Source organism: Neopelma chrysocephalum, unplaced genomic scaffold (genome assembly GCF_003984885.1).
Source record: "Neopelma chrysocephalum unplaced genomic scaffold, ASM398488v2 Primary Assembly neopelma1_67, whole genome shotgun sequence".
Classification (NCBI taxonomy): domain Eukaryota; kingdom Metazoa; phylum Chordata; class Aves; order Passeriformes; family Pipridae; genus Neopelma; species Neopelma chrysocephalum.
Genome location: NW_020897726.1, coordinates 7,111,701 through 7,132,209, shown reverse-complemented (window position 1 = coordinate 7,132,209; position 20,509 = coordinate 7,111,701). Strand labels below are relative to the sequence as shown.

Here is a 20,509-nt window from a genome sequence, read left to right as displayed (position 1 = left end):
TCTTAGCCTTTACAGCTAAAATATTGCAGCAAGAAAATCTGTGTGATGGGGGCTCAGCAAAATGTAATTTCAGTTTGATAAAGCTTTAAATAAATTTTTAACCAACAGCTTTTGCCAATTACAAGATTAAAAATTTAATTGAAAAGAATTTACAAGAAGTAGGATTAGATAAACATAAAATTTATATAAAATGTTTATTGTATATGCATGTGGAAAATTCTGTAAACTTACTTTGCTTCTATGTTTTATTTACACTGAACATAAAAAGTAAGTTAAAAGAAGAATCTGAAGGCTACAGAGTTAGACCTCAAAACATAGAAACTTCCAATATTCAGATGGTCAAACTTTAATTCAGTCCTCATGTGAAGACCACAGTTTTCTGGACTTCATATAGTGTTGTACATTGTATTTTCCATGGTAAGTGCCATGAACTTTAGTGTGTAAACTGTGCTTTGATGATATAAAGAACTGTTTAAGCACTGGGAATTAGCATTGGCAATGTCATATTCCAGGATATTTTGGAAGAAAATGTAAGATGGAGAAAAAATATCTCAAAACTTAGCAATTAACTGCTTTCCCTTACTGCTCTCCTTTTATCTTCCTCTTTGTTTTTATTTGTTTTTCATGCTATAACTAAAATAGCATTAATTAATTTTGTTTTATTCTGAGAGGATACTTTTCCATTTATTCAACAGATTTAGAACTGAGTCCAGTTCTCATTATATCTGAATATAAGTTGAGTCAAATTTTGTTGAACTTTCTCTATGCTTTCTATTGAGAGAATGTTTGTTCTTAGAGTGATTTTGTTTGATTTTTCCTTGCGTAAACCAGGATGAGGCATCTTGAGTTTTTTCATATATTAACTATATAAAGATGTTTCTGCTCCTGCTTATTTATTTTTAGTGTATCTGTTGAATTTAACAATGTTTCTATTAATTAAAATACCTGGAATGTTAAATTGGTTTTGCAACAGCTTGGGGGTTTTAATAAATTCAAAAATAAATAAAACAAATATAACACAAGCCTCTGAATTTTAAGCTCAGATTGACTTGGCAGTTCCCTTTATATTAATTGTATACATACTAGTTTCTTACAAGTAGTCAAAACACTAATGTTTTTACTTGTACTTTTAAAGCCTTTTTAACTGAACATTACCAGAAATTACATCATGGCTAGGCTTCGCGAACAAAGATTTGGGAAGGTCTCTACCCACGTTTGTTGCAAGCGCGTTGGTGGCTAAAAAGGCCAATACGAGATAGACATGTCTGGTTGCAAAAGACACAGCAGAAAGACTCCTTAGATGATATATTCTGCAAGGCTCGATTCTTTCTGCGTTGTCTTTTCTCCTCAAGGGTGATCCTGCGTGCTTTCTCAATAGCATCAGCAGCATTATAGATGGCGTCTCCAGGCCTCCCGATTGGAGGCCAGAGTAGACCAGTTATGTTGATCAATATGGCCAAGGCTGAGATGTTGTTTCAGGGAGTCCTTGTATCTTCTCTTCGGGGCTCCTCTCTTGTGGCAGCCAGTGGCAAGTTCACCATAAAGCAAGATCTTAGGGAGGCAGTGGTCCTTCATCCTTGAGACGTGCCCTGCCCAACGCAGCTGTGTTCTCAGTAACATAGCCAGAAATTACAAGAAGCTGATAACTGCCATACTGTTACAAAAGTTTCAGCTTCTGCAGTCAGAACTCAAAGAATATTTTCAAAACATTGATATTTTTAGCATTTTGTAACTCTAGTGACCATTATTGGCTGTGAGAAATTAGATATCTTAAAAGTAGCAAATGGCAGGTTTTACAGTTATTGAATAAAGGTTTGATTCATGTGGGTTGATGGCAAAATTACAGCATGTTTAACCCAACTCTCTAAATATGATTAACATAAGCTGATATTGTGGTTAAATGTTTAGGTGATGCGCAAGACATTTTTTCTCATGGGTTCCTGATATTGTTGTCATTTTCTGGAAATATCACAATTTATATCACACATACCTATAAACCTGGAAGAACTCTCTTTTCTTTAATTTCTCCTATTCATATAGGGGAGGATTAAAATTATGCTAAATTTTTTATAAGTCTAATATCAATAAATGAATATTTAATGAAAGACAAAACAGGCACACAGAACAAACCAGTTTCAACAGCTGTGAACAGGTTTCCGTTTAGTGTATGGCACACTTACCTAGGATTCTCAAATCAAAGCAATTAGATATGTTATGAAAAGAGGACTATGACTACCAATGCTTTATACTTATGCGTATAAAGTAGACTTTTTTTCTATATAATCCATCAGTTGTGAGGTGTTCTTTCACAACTCCTAAAGGATTGTTCCTTTTCATTTTAGTCAGCCAAAGCAGCTGGGTTTTTATAGCTGCAAAATGTTTCCTTACGACCAACTGCTGTTCTCTACACCACTTTTCATCACTAACAATTATTTTATTTTTCACTATTACTCCACACTTGTTGAGGAGCAATGCCGTAACATGTATCCAAATTATCAATGACTCCTTTGTCTCTTCTACCCTGACTCCTCCCATGATGTATGCCAAGGAAGGTGTTCTGCACTCTGCAGAAGGTCTCTCAGACTGGCAAATGTGTCTGTGCAGACACAAAAATACATCTCTAGGACTCCAGCAATAGGATGATCTCCTCAGACCTTGACGCATTTGTGGTAGTAGATTGAAGTAATTGGTTGGCCAAAATCATTCTAAAGATTTTTTTGAAGTGTGACTGAGACGTCTTACGACAGGGACATTTGATCCACTTTTGAAATGTCTCCTGAATAACCACAGCCGTATGGTTTGTAATCTGTTGCTGCAGATCTGTCAGGACCCTCAGGCTATGATCTCATCCTCAGGGCAATGATTCTGATGAGTCTGTGGTGTTACCCTTGTCTAGCAATAATAATAACATGCATACAAGAAATACAGATGAAACATATGGACATATGCATCTGATACTGTGTGACTGTGGAAGTTCAAAAGGTTCATGACAGTCTATCACTAGGCATGAGACTGCTTGGGAATCCCAGGTCCTGCAGACAGAAAAAAATCACAGCACAGCATCAGAGCTCAGAAATTGAATGAAGTGAGTTTTGCTAATGTATAGTAATACTTATTTATGAAAGATATTTTAAATCAACCACCCAATTATTTCATTTATTTAGAATTGCAACATGCTTTTACCAGATGGTGTTTCATATCAGGTCAAAAAATAACAAAGAAATTTGGCGTTTGAACTAACTAACAAGAAAAGATGAGTGAGTAGGGATTTAAAATTTTTATAGCTTTTTCTTTTTTTTTTTTCCCTAAAATCAAGCTTTTGTCATGTTCTTTGAGTCTCTTCCCTGTGGATTTGTTTGTATTTACTTCATTTTTGTCACACCTTATTAAAAGTTAAGAAAGATAATTTACAATGTGGTGAAACAAATGCCCAATTCCTAGAGAAGTATAGACTTAAATAATTTGTCCTTTCCTTTTTTAGTGTATTTATTAGGCATATTCAAGAGGTTTTATCAGTGGCTGGGGATGGAAGGAGGTGATTTGGAATTGCCAGGAGAAAGAAACAGCTTTTTGAAGACATTCCTTCAAAGCTCATTATGTCCTGTTTTACTGTTGGCAATGTTTTATTCCTGTCTTGAATAGAAATGTAGGTTTTGTTGAAAGTGCTGGACAAATAAAACCTGGAAAGGTGTCCTTCACACTCATTAGCAGTGCATCAACACGAGTAGATTTTGTTATCCCAGAATACAAGAACTATTCTAATATTTCTTTTTTTTTCCTTTTTTTTTCCCCTCTACAGTCCTTGGAACAGTCCCAACTTTCGTTGGTGTCATGGTAGTGGTAAACAGGACATCGACTTTGACTTGAACTAGCATGGCCACTGGTAGTTTTTATAAGTTTTCAGCTTTAAACAACAATTGATTCCTGAAATATTTGCCTAATTAAGAAATAAAAGAGTGAGCCTGAGCCACTTAATTCAGTAGGTCATGGTCTCAATGGACTCTGTTTGAATCTCAAATATTCCAAAGATAATTGGGTTTGGACTTCAATGAGTATGTCACAAGTGACTGGTTTTGCATTTCCTACCCATCATTTCAGACAGCTGTCACATTCTTTCAAGTGTTTTAAGTCTTCTACCAAATATTACCCATATTTCCATGAATCAGGTACGTCACTTGCACTTGAAATAAAAATTTTTATTTTGAAGATTGATTTTAAAAAGTGACTTTACATGAAAATGTAGTATCTCCCAGAAGAATGGATATTCTCAGAGAAATGAGAAGTTTTAGTCCAACTTTAGTATTTTAGAGAGGAAAACTTTCTCTACAGGCATTTGATCCACATTAAATAGATCAAAGGTACAGTTCTTCCTTGAATGGTTCTTTTTTTCTCAGGTTAAAATGCTCATTTTCCTCAACCATACATTTAGAAATTACTAGTAACTCTGGCTTTATGCTTCTATGACAAGCAAGACCCAAATGAAAAAAACCCCTGTGCCTAAGATCCAGGAAATGAAGGATTGCAACCTGTCTTTTGCTATGCTAGAATCTAAAGCCAGATGCATAATACAAATACTCTGGTGGAATATGAAGGTAAAAGAAGAGATAATCTGATGTATGCAGATGCTAGCAGTCAAAACCACTCAAGCTGTACTGAAATGTCCTTTGCACCTGGCACTGGAGGTGTTAGCCATGCCAGTTCAGTCCCCCAGCACAGACAGATGTTCTTGTTGTACCACTTCTCGTGTGTAACATTTAGGTTTCTGTTTAGCTTGGCATGGCACACATAAATACTGTACTCCAAAGGCCACCCATTTATTAGTGCACCTGCATTTTTGCTTTCTTTAATTTAATTCCCTTTGTATGTTGCATTCCTCTTGTGCTGCTGATCCCACTGCAAAGTAGTGTTATGGAAATGAAAATGCAGCCAGCATTACAATGCATGAATTACAGTGATCACAAATACTTTTCAAAATCAATCACATAGTATATTATACAAGTAAGGCTGAATTTTCAGATGCCTCAAATATGTAAATTTGAGCTTGCTTCTTGTACACAACCTTATTTATGTTGCTTTATAATTAGTATTCTGAAAGCATGTACCATAAAGTGGTTACCATAGCAATAGGCCTGTATAAACAGAGCACCTAAAGTCATGCTTGAAACATGGATGTAGTCCTTTTGACGTTACTCAATATTCATGCTTAAATGGTTTGTTGGGCAGAGACAAAAATTAAGGTCCTTTAAAAATTTGTCTCAGAATTTTGTGGAATGTAGCCTAGAATGTAAAAATTGTGAAAATAAGCATGAACAATCTTCTGTCCTTCCAGATGAATTTCCATATGTAGCCAAAAAACAACCCTCCCACCCTTAGTTTCCAGTATGTAGCTTTTCAAGTTCATATGCGTCTGAACAGAAAAAGAGTAATCCTATATACATACTATTTCAGCTTTGGCCCCAATTCTCAAAAGGAATTTAAATGAAGATATATAATAAAGATGAATTAGTGAAGTTAGAAAGCAAAGATAATTTCCTGAACGTGTCAACCAACATCACAATGCCAGTAAGTAACTGGAAGGCTTGTCCACCTTCTGGAACTGTCTGAACATAGCTGGTCAGGAATAACTGTAGCAGAACTACTTTCAGGAACTCAGATGTAAGGACTTCTATTTGGAGTACAATTGCCATATTCATGTTTAGCGTGGTCCAGTCTGAAAACAACTAACATGTATGTTTTCACATAACTCTGATCTCATTATCTGTTTCTCGTGTACTTTCTCTTACTCTCCATCCTTCAGAAAAAAAAAGTGAGAGTGAAAAATGAGAATGAAAATAAGATGAGAATAATCTCCTTAGTTTTCTAGGTCTCCTATTTTGTATTAAAATCCTTGAGAATATATTTTTCTTACCACATCAAATGTGTCTAAGGCAAATCCATTAAGGCTCCACGTTTCAGTGGAGATTTTCAACACAGGATCGTGGGAGGAGTTAGCTCTGGCTAAGGACTTTGCTTCTGTATTTCTCAGATACCTGAAATGCTGTGAGTGGTATTATAGTTCAGATCATTTTTTTTAGTGAAAGATTGTGGCTTTCCCTTTGTGGCAGAATACCATAAAAAATAAATTGTAACCAGATCCAGGGTTTTTTGTAATTTATCTTTTCTTTTCTTGTTTGGAATGAAATAAAGTTTCTTTTTTCTATGTTATGTTCAAAACTGGATCACTAAAAATAACTTGATTCTTGCTACTGTGACACTTGTGGCTGACTCTGGTCTTTTTGTCCTTGAGAAGAAATTTGGAAGTGTTCTGTACTTGATCACACTTATGGAAATAGCTTTTCTTCCTATTGTGTTGTAAATAACTGTTGACAAAAGATATTGAAAAATATCTTTATGTCAGTCATTAATATTTGAAATATTGAAAGGTATAATAAGAGATTTATTTTTGCTTTCTTTGTGGTCCTTTGAAATGTTGTTCCATGTAAAGCACACCAAATATATTTTCTTGCAGCACTATTAGAGGTAACTTTCCCCTTTGGCTTCTCCAATAAAAAGTGGTTTCAGCATATCCTGAATGTCTTGTGAACCAGTAATAGTACAAAAAATATGGAATATTTAGCAATGTGTGTGGTTCAGATAGGAAGAAAAATATCTGCAATTGTCTTTATGTAACTAGATTAGATAGCAGAGATCAAAACCCCCAATGACAACTAATGAGAATAAATGCAAGGAAAATAAGACCTGTGAGAATCTGCTCACATACTTGGATCTCAGTCCTAGAGGTAACAAGCAAACTTGTCACCCAGCAAACAATGAGCAAGTAGAGGTTGTATCACTTCTGCAGGCCTTAGCCTTCACAAAGAAGCTAACATATGGTAACTTTGAGTGGTAGATTTAGCACAGCTCCTAGGTTGACTAAGCTAACTTGTCTCCCAAGATTCTTCTTGGTGACAACAGAAAAATATGCTTCTCCAGAAAACCAGACCTCTTAGACTCTTCCTCTGAATCACTGTCAGGAGAAAATTCTAAGCTTTCTTCAATTCTCCATATATAAGTTCCTAACACCATTAGAGTTCCTCTTAAGATACCATCCTTTCATGTGCTTCTTCTGTTACTCCTTTGTCAGGCTTGTCAACCCATTGGGAATATTCTGGAAACCCTAGGCCACCTCGGACAACACCAAATACCGAGGAAGACACTCTGATTTACATAGATGCTACAAGTACCTGCCCCAGGGTTCACTGGATTTGACTTCATTCAATTTCCTGATGCTCCTTCTGTACAAAGAGAAGATCTGAGCAATGTTTATAATGGTAACTGCAATCCAAAGTGTGATTGTAGCATTTATTTAATTAAAATAACCCGGGTACTGAGGGAGTGAGGGCAAAGACACTTAGGAGGCAAACCAGCCGCTGAGAACTTGGAGTCTCAGCAAGCTCAATACACTATATCAATGCCATGACTACTGTTTTTTTTCCTGTTATTACCTATCCCAAAATTCACCTTGGATATCTCTACTATGCTGAAGATGTCTTCCCCAGCTGCAGTAGAAATACGTTAACTTATAATGCTTTAACACAGGCATTTTACACCATCATAAATGATTAGAAGTAATCTATGAGACATCTCATTGATGTTCAGAACACTTTCCTGAGTTAGGTTCTTGGTTAATAAGTAAATACTGCTGTTGGTCAAACCAGTATCCATTCTGCATAGTGTGATCTCCAAACACCATGGAATACTAGCATGGTAGAGGAAGAAAATGGAATTGGTTCTCATGAAGACAAAGAGGAATGAAGATCATCTCTGAGGGTTTCTGAACTCTTGTAGCAAAATCGCTACTACTTTAATCAAAAGGAGTTTTAATACTCATGTAAATGGAATAAATATTTCCTTCTGGCAGATAATTGAAAAACTCTTTGGTGGATAAATATAGGGATAATGCCATTACTGGAGTTTGCTACTCTGCAGAAAGGGAACATTTATCCCCTGTTAGTACTAGTCCTCCTAGAAATGTACAAATCAAAGCTGGTTTTCATTGATCAGATTTCTACATTTCCATCAATGTTACTGTATTTTTCTTTTCTAGGCTGTGGCATTTTTATAAGCTAATCAAATATCCAATATTACTAGGAGCCATTTAAAGTGAATGCCAGAACTACTAAGGAGTAATTTGAGAATTAGATCTATTTTTGTTAGTTGAAATGATCTTGACTTGCTCATATTGTATTGTACCTGATGCTTAGTAATATGATAGTACTGATACAAATAGAAAGATATCCGGTTTGAAGTTCTTAAATATCTGTTTAAAGTGGTGAGCCGTCCAAGCACATTAAAATTCCATTTTCCCCCATACAAGTGTTTGCTGCAGATGACCCCCACTGATCTTAAATATATTTCTGTATCTGTAACTGAATAGAGGTTTTCCGTACAGCATGTTCTAATGGTACCCTGGCCTTTAGCCAACAAGGCACTGAATAAGGCTATTTTTAAAATACAGAAACTGGGAACAGCTGCAGCAATCAAATTTGATAAAAACAGAGAGGAACTTTGCTTTTTTTTTTTTTTAAATGGTTTGTCCAAGTTTAGACTCCTTTCATAGAACGGCTTTTGTTCTGTTGGATGAAGGGGGTATGAGAGTAACACAGTGAAATCCTTTTGAACAAATAACTTTTAAAAGAATACAGATTAAAATAATAGAGAGCTTTTTGGTGCAGCAGCATGTTCGATGCAATTGTACCTCAAACTATTAAAAGAATAAATCCATTAAAAAGAATACATTTTATCTGCCAAACTTTACCATAAAAGGCTTATACATAATGCTCTCCCAAACTGGAAGATGAAATCTCGTTTCAAATTTTGAACATCTAAACATTGGTATTTGGGGGTAGTTTCTAGGTGGAAGTGATTTAATTTGAATGCTTGGGGGTGGGTTGGATTTGGTTGTTGGGATTCTTTTTTCTTTTCTTCCTTTACCATTCATGAAAAAAGTTTCTATGAAGAACTCTCCTGTCCTTCCCCATGCTAAGCTGGGAAAAAAAAATAAGTTCACTTAAGGAAAAGTTTTACAAAGGCCTTCTGTGCATATAAAAAGTTTCATTAAATATTTAATTATAAGGACTGATTCTTCCTTGTTTGTCCTCCTGCTTTTTGGGGAAAACTTGTCGTTCTATGATTAATGAGTGTCAGAAGATGACTATGTACACAGAAAAAATCCATTACACAGTAGTAGACTGAATTGTATCTGTTAAATGATTCCATCTGAGGATAGAGCCTCTGTGATAGACTGATGCAAGACACAAGATACTGGGTGAAATTCAGGTTACACTGAAATCACTAAGAGTTATACCACTGAATTCAGCAGAGATAAGATTTTATTGATTGTATTCATTTTAAGTGTCAAAGCTAGCACCTTTGCATTCTTACTCTAACAGAGCTATTTAGTGCATCATCAGTTCTGATAGTGGAGCAAAAATCTACTGAATTTCTCACATCATATGAATGTGTATTATATGTGTGTATGTCCACAGAGGTATAAAATGTGTATGCACTTTTATATGTGTTTATGTATCTAAAATATTTGCTTAATTTGTTATCACCATATCTGAGTATCTCTCCAGGGTGAGAATTACAGCAGTGATACACTTTCCTTCAGCCTGAAAGGTAGGCCTAGCTTGTCTTGGTTTGTTTTAAAAACAGGAAAACAAAATATGAAGAAAAGAATAAAGACTAGAGAATCAATACTGGCATGGAATAGATGTATGGATCCACCTGAGATTTTAAATGTTTACAAGCAAAGTCAGCAATGCAAAATACTCAAAACTGGGTCAAATACTATAGATATAGGACTTGATGTATGTCCTTGAATTCAACATTACGAGGGAAAACAGACTTTTGAATATAGAAGGTTTAAATTCAGGATTTGCTGATTTATTTCCTGTCTCTGCCACAAACTTCACCTGTGATCTTGGCCAGGTCAGTTCTGCAAACTCATGTGCTTAACTTTATGTGGTAGAAATAATATTATGACTCTTGTGGGTCTACACACACTATATACAGCTGAATATGGGAAAAAATATTTTGCAGGACCTAAACATATATGTGTACAATTTTCACGTTGTAAAATGGACATAATAATATTATTTTCCCCCAATGCTTTGTCTGTTTTATTTGTCTATAAATTCTTGGATAGGAAAACTGCTTTTGTATATGTCTGTGAATCAGTAACAAAACAGAGCCTTGACATCATCTGGACCATGTACAACACTGATGTAAACAATTATAAATATTGAGGCATATGTTACTCCAGGTAGCTTCTCTAAAGGAAAACATAACAAAACCCAGGATGTACAGATTGCACATGATTTACTGATGTCATTAAACACGTTTTTAGTGGTTTTTGCAACAGTAGTCCCTATCCTTGCATATGGAAGCAGCCTCACATTCCTGCATAAGGGGTAACTGGAGATTTAATACATGCTGTGTTCTAGGAAGATACTGAAACATTCATGAGGTGAAGAGCATTGAGCTTGGGAGTTTTTCAAGGATGCTCTGGCATCATACCAGTTTTCAAATTCTTGTCCAGTATTTTAACTTGAACCAAAAAATTTCCAGTGTGATGGTTACTACGGTTTGATTACAGTTAGTAAGATATGGAGCCCCTTCTCTTTGAAGACAAACTGCTACCAGAGACAGATTTACCACTGACCAACAGTGTTTTTATGTAAATGTGCCTGAGTGAGTGCAGTAACCCCAAGTTATAATAGAGTCATTCAATCTCTTGCCAGGACAGCAATATTTATATATTGCAAAGATAAATTGGATATCAAAACCAGTTCCATTACAGGGAAAGTTCTCTATGTAAATCAGTATTTCTAATCACACCATGCTTCTTCCCACCCCCTACCCCATTTTGCTTTCCTTGCGTTTTCTTCATAGATGAATTCCAAATGTGTTTTTCTCCTGTGTGTTCACTTTGAATATTGAAGCATTCAGCTAATGCCAAGCTAATGGATAATGTAAACTCCTCACTACAAAACTTTAGTCTCCAAGTGTGTTTCTTCATGCCTCAGGGAAGGGCTATACAAGGCTTATATTCACATACAGTGTTTTGTCTGCCACTTGTGCAAGTTTCTGTGTGAACTTCTCTTTCTCCTGATGCCTGATGGGAAGAAATGGGCAGTCAGCTCCCTAGTGACTTTATCTCCCCATCAGGAATGAGTGCAAGGGGTCAGATGCCCCTCTGCATGCTAGTCACCGTCTGCTGACAGCAGTGCTCCCCTGGGAGAGCTGGCTTTGTTTACTGACAGGGCTAATATGAGGAGACACGTGAAGTACTTTGGTTTGTGGAAAAGGGCAGGAGAGGCATGGTGCTGTGAAAACATTCCCACACACTCTAATGGCTCATTCACATAGAAAACAAGCGAGAGCCTTCAGCTCTTTCACAGAGCTCAAAGTAGAACAAACAGACTGAGGAACCCCAAGGCACCAGTCAAAAAAACACTTTCCTAATGTACTAATACCGAGATGCTCTCGGTGATAGCTTACCTATCAGACTTCAGCTCTCATTCAGGCAACTAAATGACTTGGCTAGAATGAAAAACTGCTCAGTATCTGGCTTTTGTTCACTGTTAAGTGCTAAATTCTTCTTGAAAAATCTAACCTTCAGTTTCCTAAACCCAAACCTTCTAAAACTAGTTATAATAGGTGAAGCGTGAATTGGAGAATTTCATCAATACAATCACCAATTATTTCCCTTGAGAATGAAATTTGTAGGATGCAGAAGAAATGCAACATCCCTAAAAAGAGATATGTTTTTTGCTTTATATTTGTTAGAGACACAGATACACAAATATGTAACTTTAGAATATAATTTGAGGATTGAAAAGAGTAGCTTTCTCAATTAGGTCTCAAACACAGTAGGGATACATGTCATGGAAAACTCCACAATATAAGCTGTTTTAAGTGATGAATGATGTTTAGTGAACAGCAGTATTCACTTTTCTCCTCTAAAATTTATCAGATGTATAAGCAGTCAACAAGAACAATGATACTAGATCGACCTGCAAGTTCGTGTAGCTTGGTATCTGACTTCTAACACCAACCTGTATTAGAAATAAGGCATAAGAAAGCAAACTTAGTGATTTTTCTCTTAAGATATTCTACTGAATATATATCATTTTTGATTTAAGGAATGTCAAAGTCTAATAGGGCATGATGGCATAACAAAGTATTATGTAAAACAGGATTTCTTGCTTGTCTAGAAGTTCTATGAAGCTCCTTGGTTCTTGCATTTTGCAAAATGCTGAATTACAGTACGGCACTTATGATTTTCTCATCTTTCCTCCATTCATCTCCTTACCTCCTGAAGGCTGCTAGTCTAATCTATTTTCATATCTTTTTGATAAAAACTTATTTTATCTCTTCATCTGCATTGTTGAATGGACTATAACTACAAACTGTATACTTTATGGATGTACCAATTGTAGTATTTGATGATCATAAATTGGGCATTGATATTTTCATAGAACTAGCCCCAGTAACTCCACAGTATTAATTCCTGCATGACGGTATCAATTGTAGTCCGGCAAAATAAACATATACTGATATATACACAGGGACACACACACACCATATTTATTTCGAAAAGTTATATATATGTATATAACAGTCTACATATCTATAGTTAGCTCTGTTTTCCCTCATGGACATTAAGTTAAATATATTGAACTCTCTGCCTTCGTATAGCTCCATTACTCAGTACTGTAAAATTCTTAACTTTTTCTATAATTGGCTTTTGTCTTTCCATTGTTGAATCCTCCGTAACGCACTACTTCTATTTCCAGATTATTTAGTGGTATATGTTGAGCAGTACAGAGGCTAGCACAGATCTTTCTGAGAAATCAGTTATAAACTTCCGCCAGAATGAGGAATGACTTCCCCTTTCCTATCTTTTCATTTAATAGAAGATCAGATCTCCTTTAATAGAGCTTAGTCTCTTTCAGAGTCTTTGGTGAAGACCTTTTAAGAACAAATGTCATTCATTCATTGATGTCTTGACCCTTTATATTCAACCAGTGTACCTATACCTATAGCCATGTAACATCATTGAAGAGTGGGACTAAAATAGACATACTCCCTTTTCCAATTTTGTTCACTCTGAGTTCTTATCAAAGTCAATATATCTCAAGGATTTGTTGAAATGGATATACTATTGAAAAGCATCAGGTCAAATTTATTAGCGAGAGCAGAAGTGTGAACTAATGCAGTCAATAATTTCTTGTTATATTTGCTTTAGCTTTTACTGCTTCTGAAGGAAAGTTATGTCTAATTTTAGCTTGATTCTAAAAATATTCATATTTAGCCTAAAATAACTCCACTTTGGGAATGTGCCACTGCAAATGTGAAGTTTTTAAAAAGCCTTCACTTTTTTGGTAGATGAGAGTATTGTTCAGTTTCATCTTCCAATGTTTAATATACCACATTTTTTGAGAAATGTGGTATAGATCAAAGAGCAGGATTTGGCCCTTAGTTACCTGCTGTTACTGGCACTAATCTCACAGCTATTGAAAAATGATGCATCAAATTTATATCGCTGCAAATGTCACTATTCTGAATCTTGCACATGTTGCCTGAGCTGTCAGAAATAAAAATCTGTTCTTAATTATTCTCCCATTTAAAAAATAATAATTTTCTAATAACCCAGTGAATAGGGATTTGATGTTTTCTTTGGCTGGAAACATTTTAATGATTTAGTACATCTATAAAGTTCTGTGTGCTTTTATAGTATAGTAGCTTTTGAAAATGAGTAGGACTTTCCCATTTAAAATCCCTGTGGCTACAAAGAAAAGCAGAATTTGTTTAAATCTCGGTTAAGTTTAAAAGTGAGTAAAATAAAGAAAACGTTTCAAGAAAAAAATAATTCAGTAGAAAGCCAGATATACAAAATTTGGGTTATGTGTGTTACAGGGATGCAAAGTATAAAAATGTATATTTAGAATTAATCATACTGTATATTTTAACCTTTTGTCTATCTTAATGTTTTCCCTTAATAGGAAAAATAGTGTTTATTTTTTTCTTCACCAATTTATATGGAACTATGATGAGAAAATGAAAATAGCAGAGAATATTAAGAAAGTGTAAGAATAAAAATGAAGGCCTTGGATAGTACCAGGTTTTCTAGTTGGAAGCAGAATAATCCAGACTATAAATCCTATTTGCTTTTAATATTTTTTCTCCCATCACAGTACTTCTTTCAGTTAATTACCTTCATTGAAAGCCCAAAGAAGTGAACGGAAAAGACTCCCATTGAAACTTTGGAATAACCTCATAGATATGATTGTTAGCATGCAATTCTACCTTCATTAAAGGTGGAAGGGTTTAAAATATACAGAGTAATGTGCTCTACTTCATTTTTTATTCAATGTGATGATAGACTAACATTTTAGCTCCTTGCTGTGCTTCACGGAATAATGCACCTTTTGGAAATAAGAACATTAACAGCCGATTCATAAAACGCACATATTATACAGCTAAAAAAAGAAACATTCCTTTTTCTTGTCCATTTCATCTTGGAAACATGTATTTACACAGGAGCATACAAAACATTTCATACAAAACACACTAGTTGATTCTGGATAATATTTCATTACCTTGTGTGATTGCTTCTCAAATCAGACTGCTATATTACTGTTTAAGTTTCTGTTTGTACCTGAAATTCTAGGCAGAATTTGTCCTTGCTCCTTGAAGTCAAGCAAACTAATATTTATTTTGCCAGATATATTATTTATTTAAATAGTTTTTGAACTTTAATGCCAAAGTGCTATGTAGTCTAAAAGCAGTGTGAAACAAAAATATATAATTGAGTGCAAATAAGCACTACAGTGTTCAGGAAAGCTATGTACATAGTTACTGATAGAAGGTGTTTTTCTCCCTTTTTGCATTGCATCTGTGCACTAATTAGGACAACAATCAAATGCAAAAAATAAAAAACAGTCTCATAATAATAATGCATACACACGAAGGCTGAATTAGAGTTGTACACTAATGTGCAACTGGAATGTGCTTTATATAAGAAAATTCAATAGAGTCTGGCATTTTCTTTAGAGATTTTAAGTATCTGTTGAAAGAATGAACAGCACAAATTTCTGAACTGCAGCATGTCATTCTGTGTGGGTTAGGTGAACAAAATGAAGGAACCTCTCCTATTTTCCATATAATTAAAGTATTTTTTCAGTATTTATGTATTAAAATAAACCACAAAAAAATTATTGTATTTTAGAATCATTTTGATCAGGATATTTTAGAATGGTGTGACAGCAGGCCCAGTTGTGTCCAACCTTAAAGCTGCAATCACTTCTTAGGAATAATCATTTTTGCCAATTCTGTTGTCCACATCTTTTATTACCAGCTTATTTTCTGACAATTCTTACTAGTCAAGATGATTGCTGTCAAAATGCTGTCTAGACAAAATGTGTTTTTTTTCAAATTCTTGCAGATCTGAGTGACCAGCTTATGGAAGTGGTTGGTCTGGAAGGAGCCATGGAGATGGGGCAGATATACACTGGTCTGAAAAGTGCTGGAAGACGTCTTGCCCAGTGCTCATCTGTTGTCATCAGGTATTATTAAATCTGTTGGTATGTGTGAGCTGGTGACGGTGCAGTATGCTTATGTGGTTTATCATTTCTGAGCTAAAAGTGGCCAGAACATTCACAATAAGGACTGGAAAAGAGAGAGGTGGTCAATTCTTTCTCAGTGAAGAATTCTTCAGGACGAATTTTCCAAAATTTATTAAAACCATAAAGTCTACAATTATAAGCCTAAAATGAGCATAAAACAGAAGAGTAACAATAAAAACTTTAAGAAAATAAGTAGGATTTTCCAAAGTACATTTTATTGACACTCTCCTCAAGGACTGAGTAGTGTTGAGTTAAAAAGTACTCTCTCATATGGATGCAGAAGAGAAATAAGGCCATAGGGGTATTCCAATCTTCTACAGATACCAAGAGATAATTCTTATAATCACACATCAGCAGGATCACAACTGCAAAAGATTCAAGCCCTTCCAGAACTATAGAGTAAGAGTTCATTAAACATTCTTCCCTCTCTCCATTTACGGCCATAAATAACAGTGGGTAAATCCACAAACTGTTCACTGTTTTCGTATAACATCCAAACTAGAATTTCCCTTGACCAACATGAGTGCTCAGTTGACTAACTTTTCCATTATTAGGTTTATCCACTCCATGTTATTTCTAATAGTCTTGAATGCAAACTGTTATAATGCAGAAATACAGAGAGAGAAAACTAAAACTAAACTAGAGAGAGAATACTGTCTGTATCTTTATGTTAAAATCAGCACCCCTTTACTATCAGTTTAAATTTATAGCATGGTACAAGCTTCATTCTCTGTGAGTGTTCTAACTCAGAGACAGACACAATAGAAAAACATATTTTATAGTTCTAATAAGTGGTGATTATAGACCTAAAATTTATTCCTTGTTTCCTTTATAGTTTTATAATATACAGAATGATATATAAAGAGTCTAAATTATAAAAAATAGTTGAAATTCCTCTGTCTTTACAGTTAATAAGGTTTATTCCTGAAGTTCTTGTGTAATTCACTCTTTATTTCACAAATTAGACTCTTCTCCCATGAAAGAGTAGCATTGTATTAACAATATGTGTGAATGTTTGCCATATTTTGCTTTGTATATTGAAAATCAGACTAAGCCTACTAAGTTAACTACATTACCTTTGTAAGCACGTTGGGTCATACTGGAAATTACATAGCAGTTTAGGAGTAAATGAGGATTATATCTGTACACCATCACATATATGCCTTTTTAATAAATATTTATCAATTTTGTTGAGTTTCTTTTTCTTACATAATGAAATTTGTCCCTTTAGAACCACCAAGTCTCTGCCTATGCAGATAGATGGGGAACCTTGGATGCAAACTCCTTGCACGGTAACTGCAACTGATTTTTTTACTTTCTCTTCTTTTTCAATGATAGAAGGAATTTTTATTTTTTTTATTTCAAAGACAACCATTTTCATCAACATTAACTCACACACTGTTTTTATATACTTCAATAATCTCTACATTTTCAATTTATCATTCTGTTATTAACCACAGATTAGAATGGAATAAAAAGGCATTTATTTCAGAAGTTTGGAAAATACTTGAAGGGTGCATCTCAGCATCCTTTTATCTAATTTAATAATTTATTTATGATGATGTATCAGATTTAGAGTCTCTATTGCAGAGGAAAATTCAATGTTTGTTTTGATGCTAAAGTGCATAAAGTAACTAATTATTCTTAAAAATTTAGGAAGATTGTCTATTGTATTTTAAAGAGTTCATATCAAGAAAGTTTTATTTAAATCTGAAATTTTAACTGTGCTCATTAAATTATACAATAGAACTATTATTTTTTAAGTCCTTACAGTTTAAAGGCAAAATAAAGGAAATTAATTGGTTTGTTGTTTCAGTGCCCACACATATGAAGTGAAGGCAGGTAAACATCCATCTAGATCGGTTAGGATAATATAGGATAGGATAGGAGCTTGCTCAGAGAAGGGTCTTTGAGTAACTGTTTACAGACAACACAAGAAAAGTGGTATCTGTAAGAAGTCTCCATTTTCATCTCTCTCCAGTAAATTATAGAGGCTAACCAAGCATTTGGAGAAGATGTTGAAGAAATCCAGGCTCTTTACTGTTGTGTGTAACCTTAATAACATATTTTAATATACATTTATACTAATTTTATTTCCCTAAAGAAGACATATTTTTAAGTAGATCAATTGCTGTAGCTTTGCAGCTTTGCAGTACGTATGACAAAACAGAAGTGTGAAGAGGAAGAAATCCCACTACAGATGAGAGTAATTCTCCAAAGAAAAGGGTACTGGTTCACTTTCATGAGCATTATGTCTGTAGTAGAATTAAAAGCTATACATAAAAGTAAAGGGAGCACCTTCAGTAAGGTGCTAACAGGCATGCAGCTGATAATATATGGGTTAGAATGACAGAAGAGGGTCGTGATAGTTCATGTTTACCAGGTACACCATAGTGTACAGCTGAACAGCATGAAGAATGCCTGAACTATCATTCTCTATGGAAGTGCTCAGATTCTGCAATATGAGGAGAACCATATGAACACCTACTGTGTGAAGGCAGAACAGTGGGGATTTTGTTGCAGGAAACCTTTTAGAGTTAAGAGATATCATTATCTTCACCTCTTCTACAGCGATGGCTCGGTGCAGAGCAACAGTACTGAACCAAGCAGTTACTTGTTCAAGAAAAAGACATGTAATTTTTCAGTTGCCAGATTACAGAAGAGAACTTATGGAGGGATGCTGGCAATCACATGCTTTTTTTGTCTTGATTGCTTGCTCTGTGCAAAATCCCTGCTATCTGATTGATAATGCTAGCAGAAGCTGCCTGCGCGACTGAGGACAAACCTGGAAAAAGAGACAGTTCTTACATTTCAATTACTGACCCGAGGAAACAGTAAATTATTACTGGTAATTACTGCTGTCCAGTTGAAGTACTGTTTTAAAGGGGATAGAAATGGCATATACTTTTCAGTGGAACCCATTCTTTTTGCTATACCATTGTTAAGAGAATATACTTTGCATTGTGTAAGAAAACCATGCTGTCGAATGTCCTTATTTCCTCTGAGAAGAAAATACATGAACTATTTAGCTATACCAATGCACCTCTATGAATTCAGATATAGAAATATTATGTTATGTTATTAATTTTTCAGGATTTTTTTTTCTCTGATGAGGAACTTAATTATTTATTGCAATTGCTCTTTGCATTATTGTCCATGTACCCCACTCTGTTTTCTACATCTTAAAAAGGAAAAAACATGTATGGTCCAACCTCTTCCCTTATCACTAATTCTAACTACGGTACAGCTTTGTCTTGAAGTTCTCTGCAAGGTAGCTGGGAATTACTCTGGACACAATGAGAAAGGTCAACATTAGCTTTCTCTCAATCAAAACTTAAGATTTGATTTCTAAGCCTATGCTTCACGGGGGCCTTTCTTTGGAAGCCAAAGCATACTTGATCACATAAATACCAGGGTGACGTGTATCCAAACCGTAGTACGAAAAAAACCCCATAACATCAAAACAGCTCCTTACATGTAGCCAGCTACATAGTCACTTATTTGAACCTGCTAGAGCTCAAATTTCAGAAAAAAATATAAGGAGACCAATATAAGAATAATGGGGTTTGTCTTCCTAGAGAAAAACTGCAATGTTCTCCCAAAATTTCCCAGGGAGAGAGCTCTGCACGTTGTTCAGTTGCACAGATCGTGCATCAGTGAGACACAGCAGCTGAGCCTCACTCATTTTTTTCTTTGATCATCTTAGGAACTTCAGAGTCATCTAAGTTCAGTAGTTTTAGGAGCTGACCTGTGTTACAGAACCTAAATGAGAAAGAAATTCATACAATCAGCAGATGTTGAATCAACCCTCACTCAGGCTGCAAGTGCTTAAGCTCAGAAGTCCTTTTCTGGTTTGCTTCAGGTTTTGATATACATGAGAGTATTTTGCAAATGACTTCTCAAGAAATCAAATTCAACCTGATCAAAATTGTCCTACTTTCCTATGATGCCTATTAAGGTAAACAAGTTCTGCATCAAATCCGTGTTATGCATGAGATGCAGCCTGCACATGCAGGCTTGGAAATGCACTTCCTGTTGAGGGAATCAACAGTTCATCTTTGCTGCTTCTCCTTTCTGACCGGAAAAAGAGATTCATACAAATAGCACGAGTTGCTGACAGTTGTCCCTTCTCATGCATACAAAGACTGTGCTCCCCCAAAATGACAGTGTGAGCTCTAAGAAAATACTGTAGAATGTGATAGATAATGCAGTGATTCCCCAGAAGCTGTGATCAGTGATTTTTTTCCTTCCTGCGATCAATTTCAGTACTCAAGAAATTGTTGTGTGCTTCTTTTAACATCTTTTATGATCTTCTATTGCTCATGCACCTACATGAAAGCGTCCCTACATGAGAACGAGAATGCATTCCTGTAGGTTCTGTACGCACTTAAAAATGTGAATGTCTTAGTCTAAAAATTTGTCATCCAATATTATTCAGTATGTTGAACATATGCAGACCACAGTGTCTAACGAAGTCACTCTGCTCTGGTATAATAAGACACAGCATCTGAGCATCAAATTGTATTGTTTTTACTGGGTTTTTTTATAGAGGAGTCTTTGGGAGAAGGAAAGATGATAATGCTAGTGTTATATTAAACATCTCCTCTGATTAGCTGAGGAAGAAATTCTATCAGAGCTCTCCCAGACAAATATAGACACATGAAAGATATCTATGGTTTTACCTGATCTCCAAAAAGATCATTAATAGTAATGAAACTTCAGAGACTCTCAAGTTAATTCAATAAACTTCAGGCTTTAGCCATCAGGATTTTTTGTAAGAAAAGTAATCTTTCAATTTAGCTACATAAATTATTAGCATTGTTTTGAAAAAATCC

The 20,509-nt window shown here is 35.1% G+C and overlaps 1 protein-coding gene across 8 annotated transcripts in view; it reads left to right on the top strand.

The window, feature by feature from the left end:
* Positions 1–20,509, top strand: part of DGKB (diacylglycerol kinase beta) — a 394,620-nt gene that overhangs the window by 365,834 nt on the left and 8,277 nt on the right. For all 8 annotated transcript variants that reach the window (XM_027684707.1, XM_027684708.1, XM_027684709.1 and 5 more), the window contains 2 exons: positions 15,494–15,614; positions 16,906–16,966. In XM_027684707.1, coding sequence (XP_027540508.1) covers positions 15,494–15,614; positions 16,906–16,966 — 182 coding nt within the window. The remainder of the gene's footprint in view (positions 1–15,493; positions 15,615–16,905; positions 16,967–20,509) is intronic.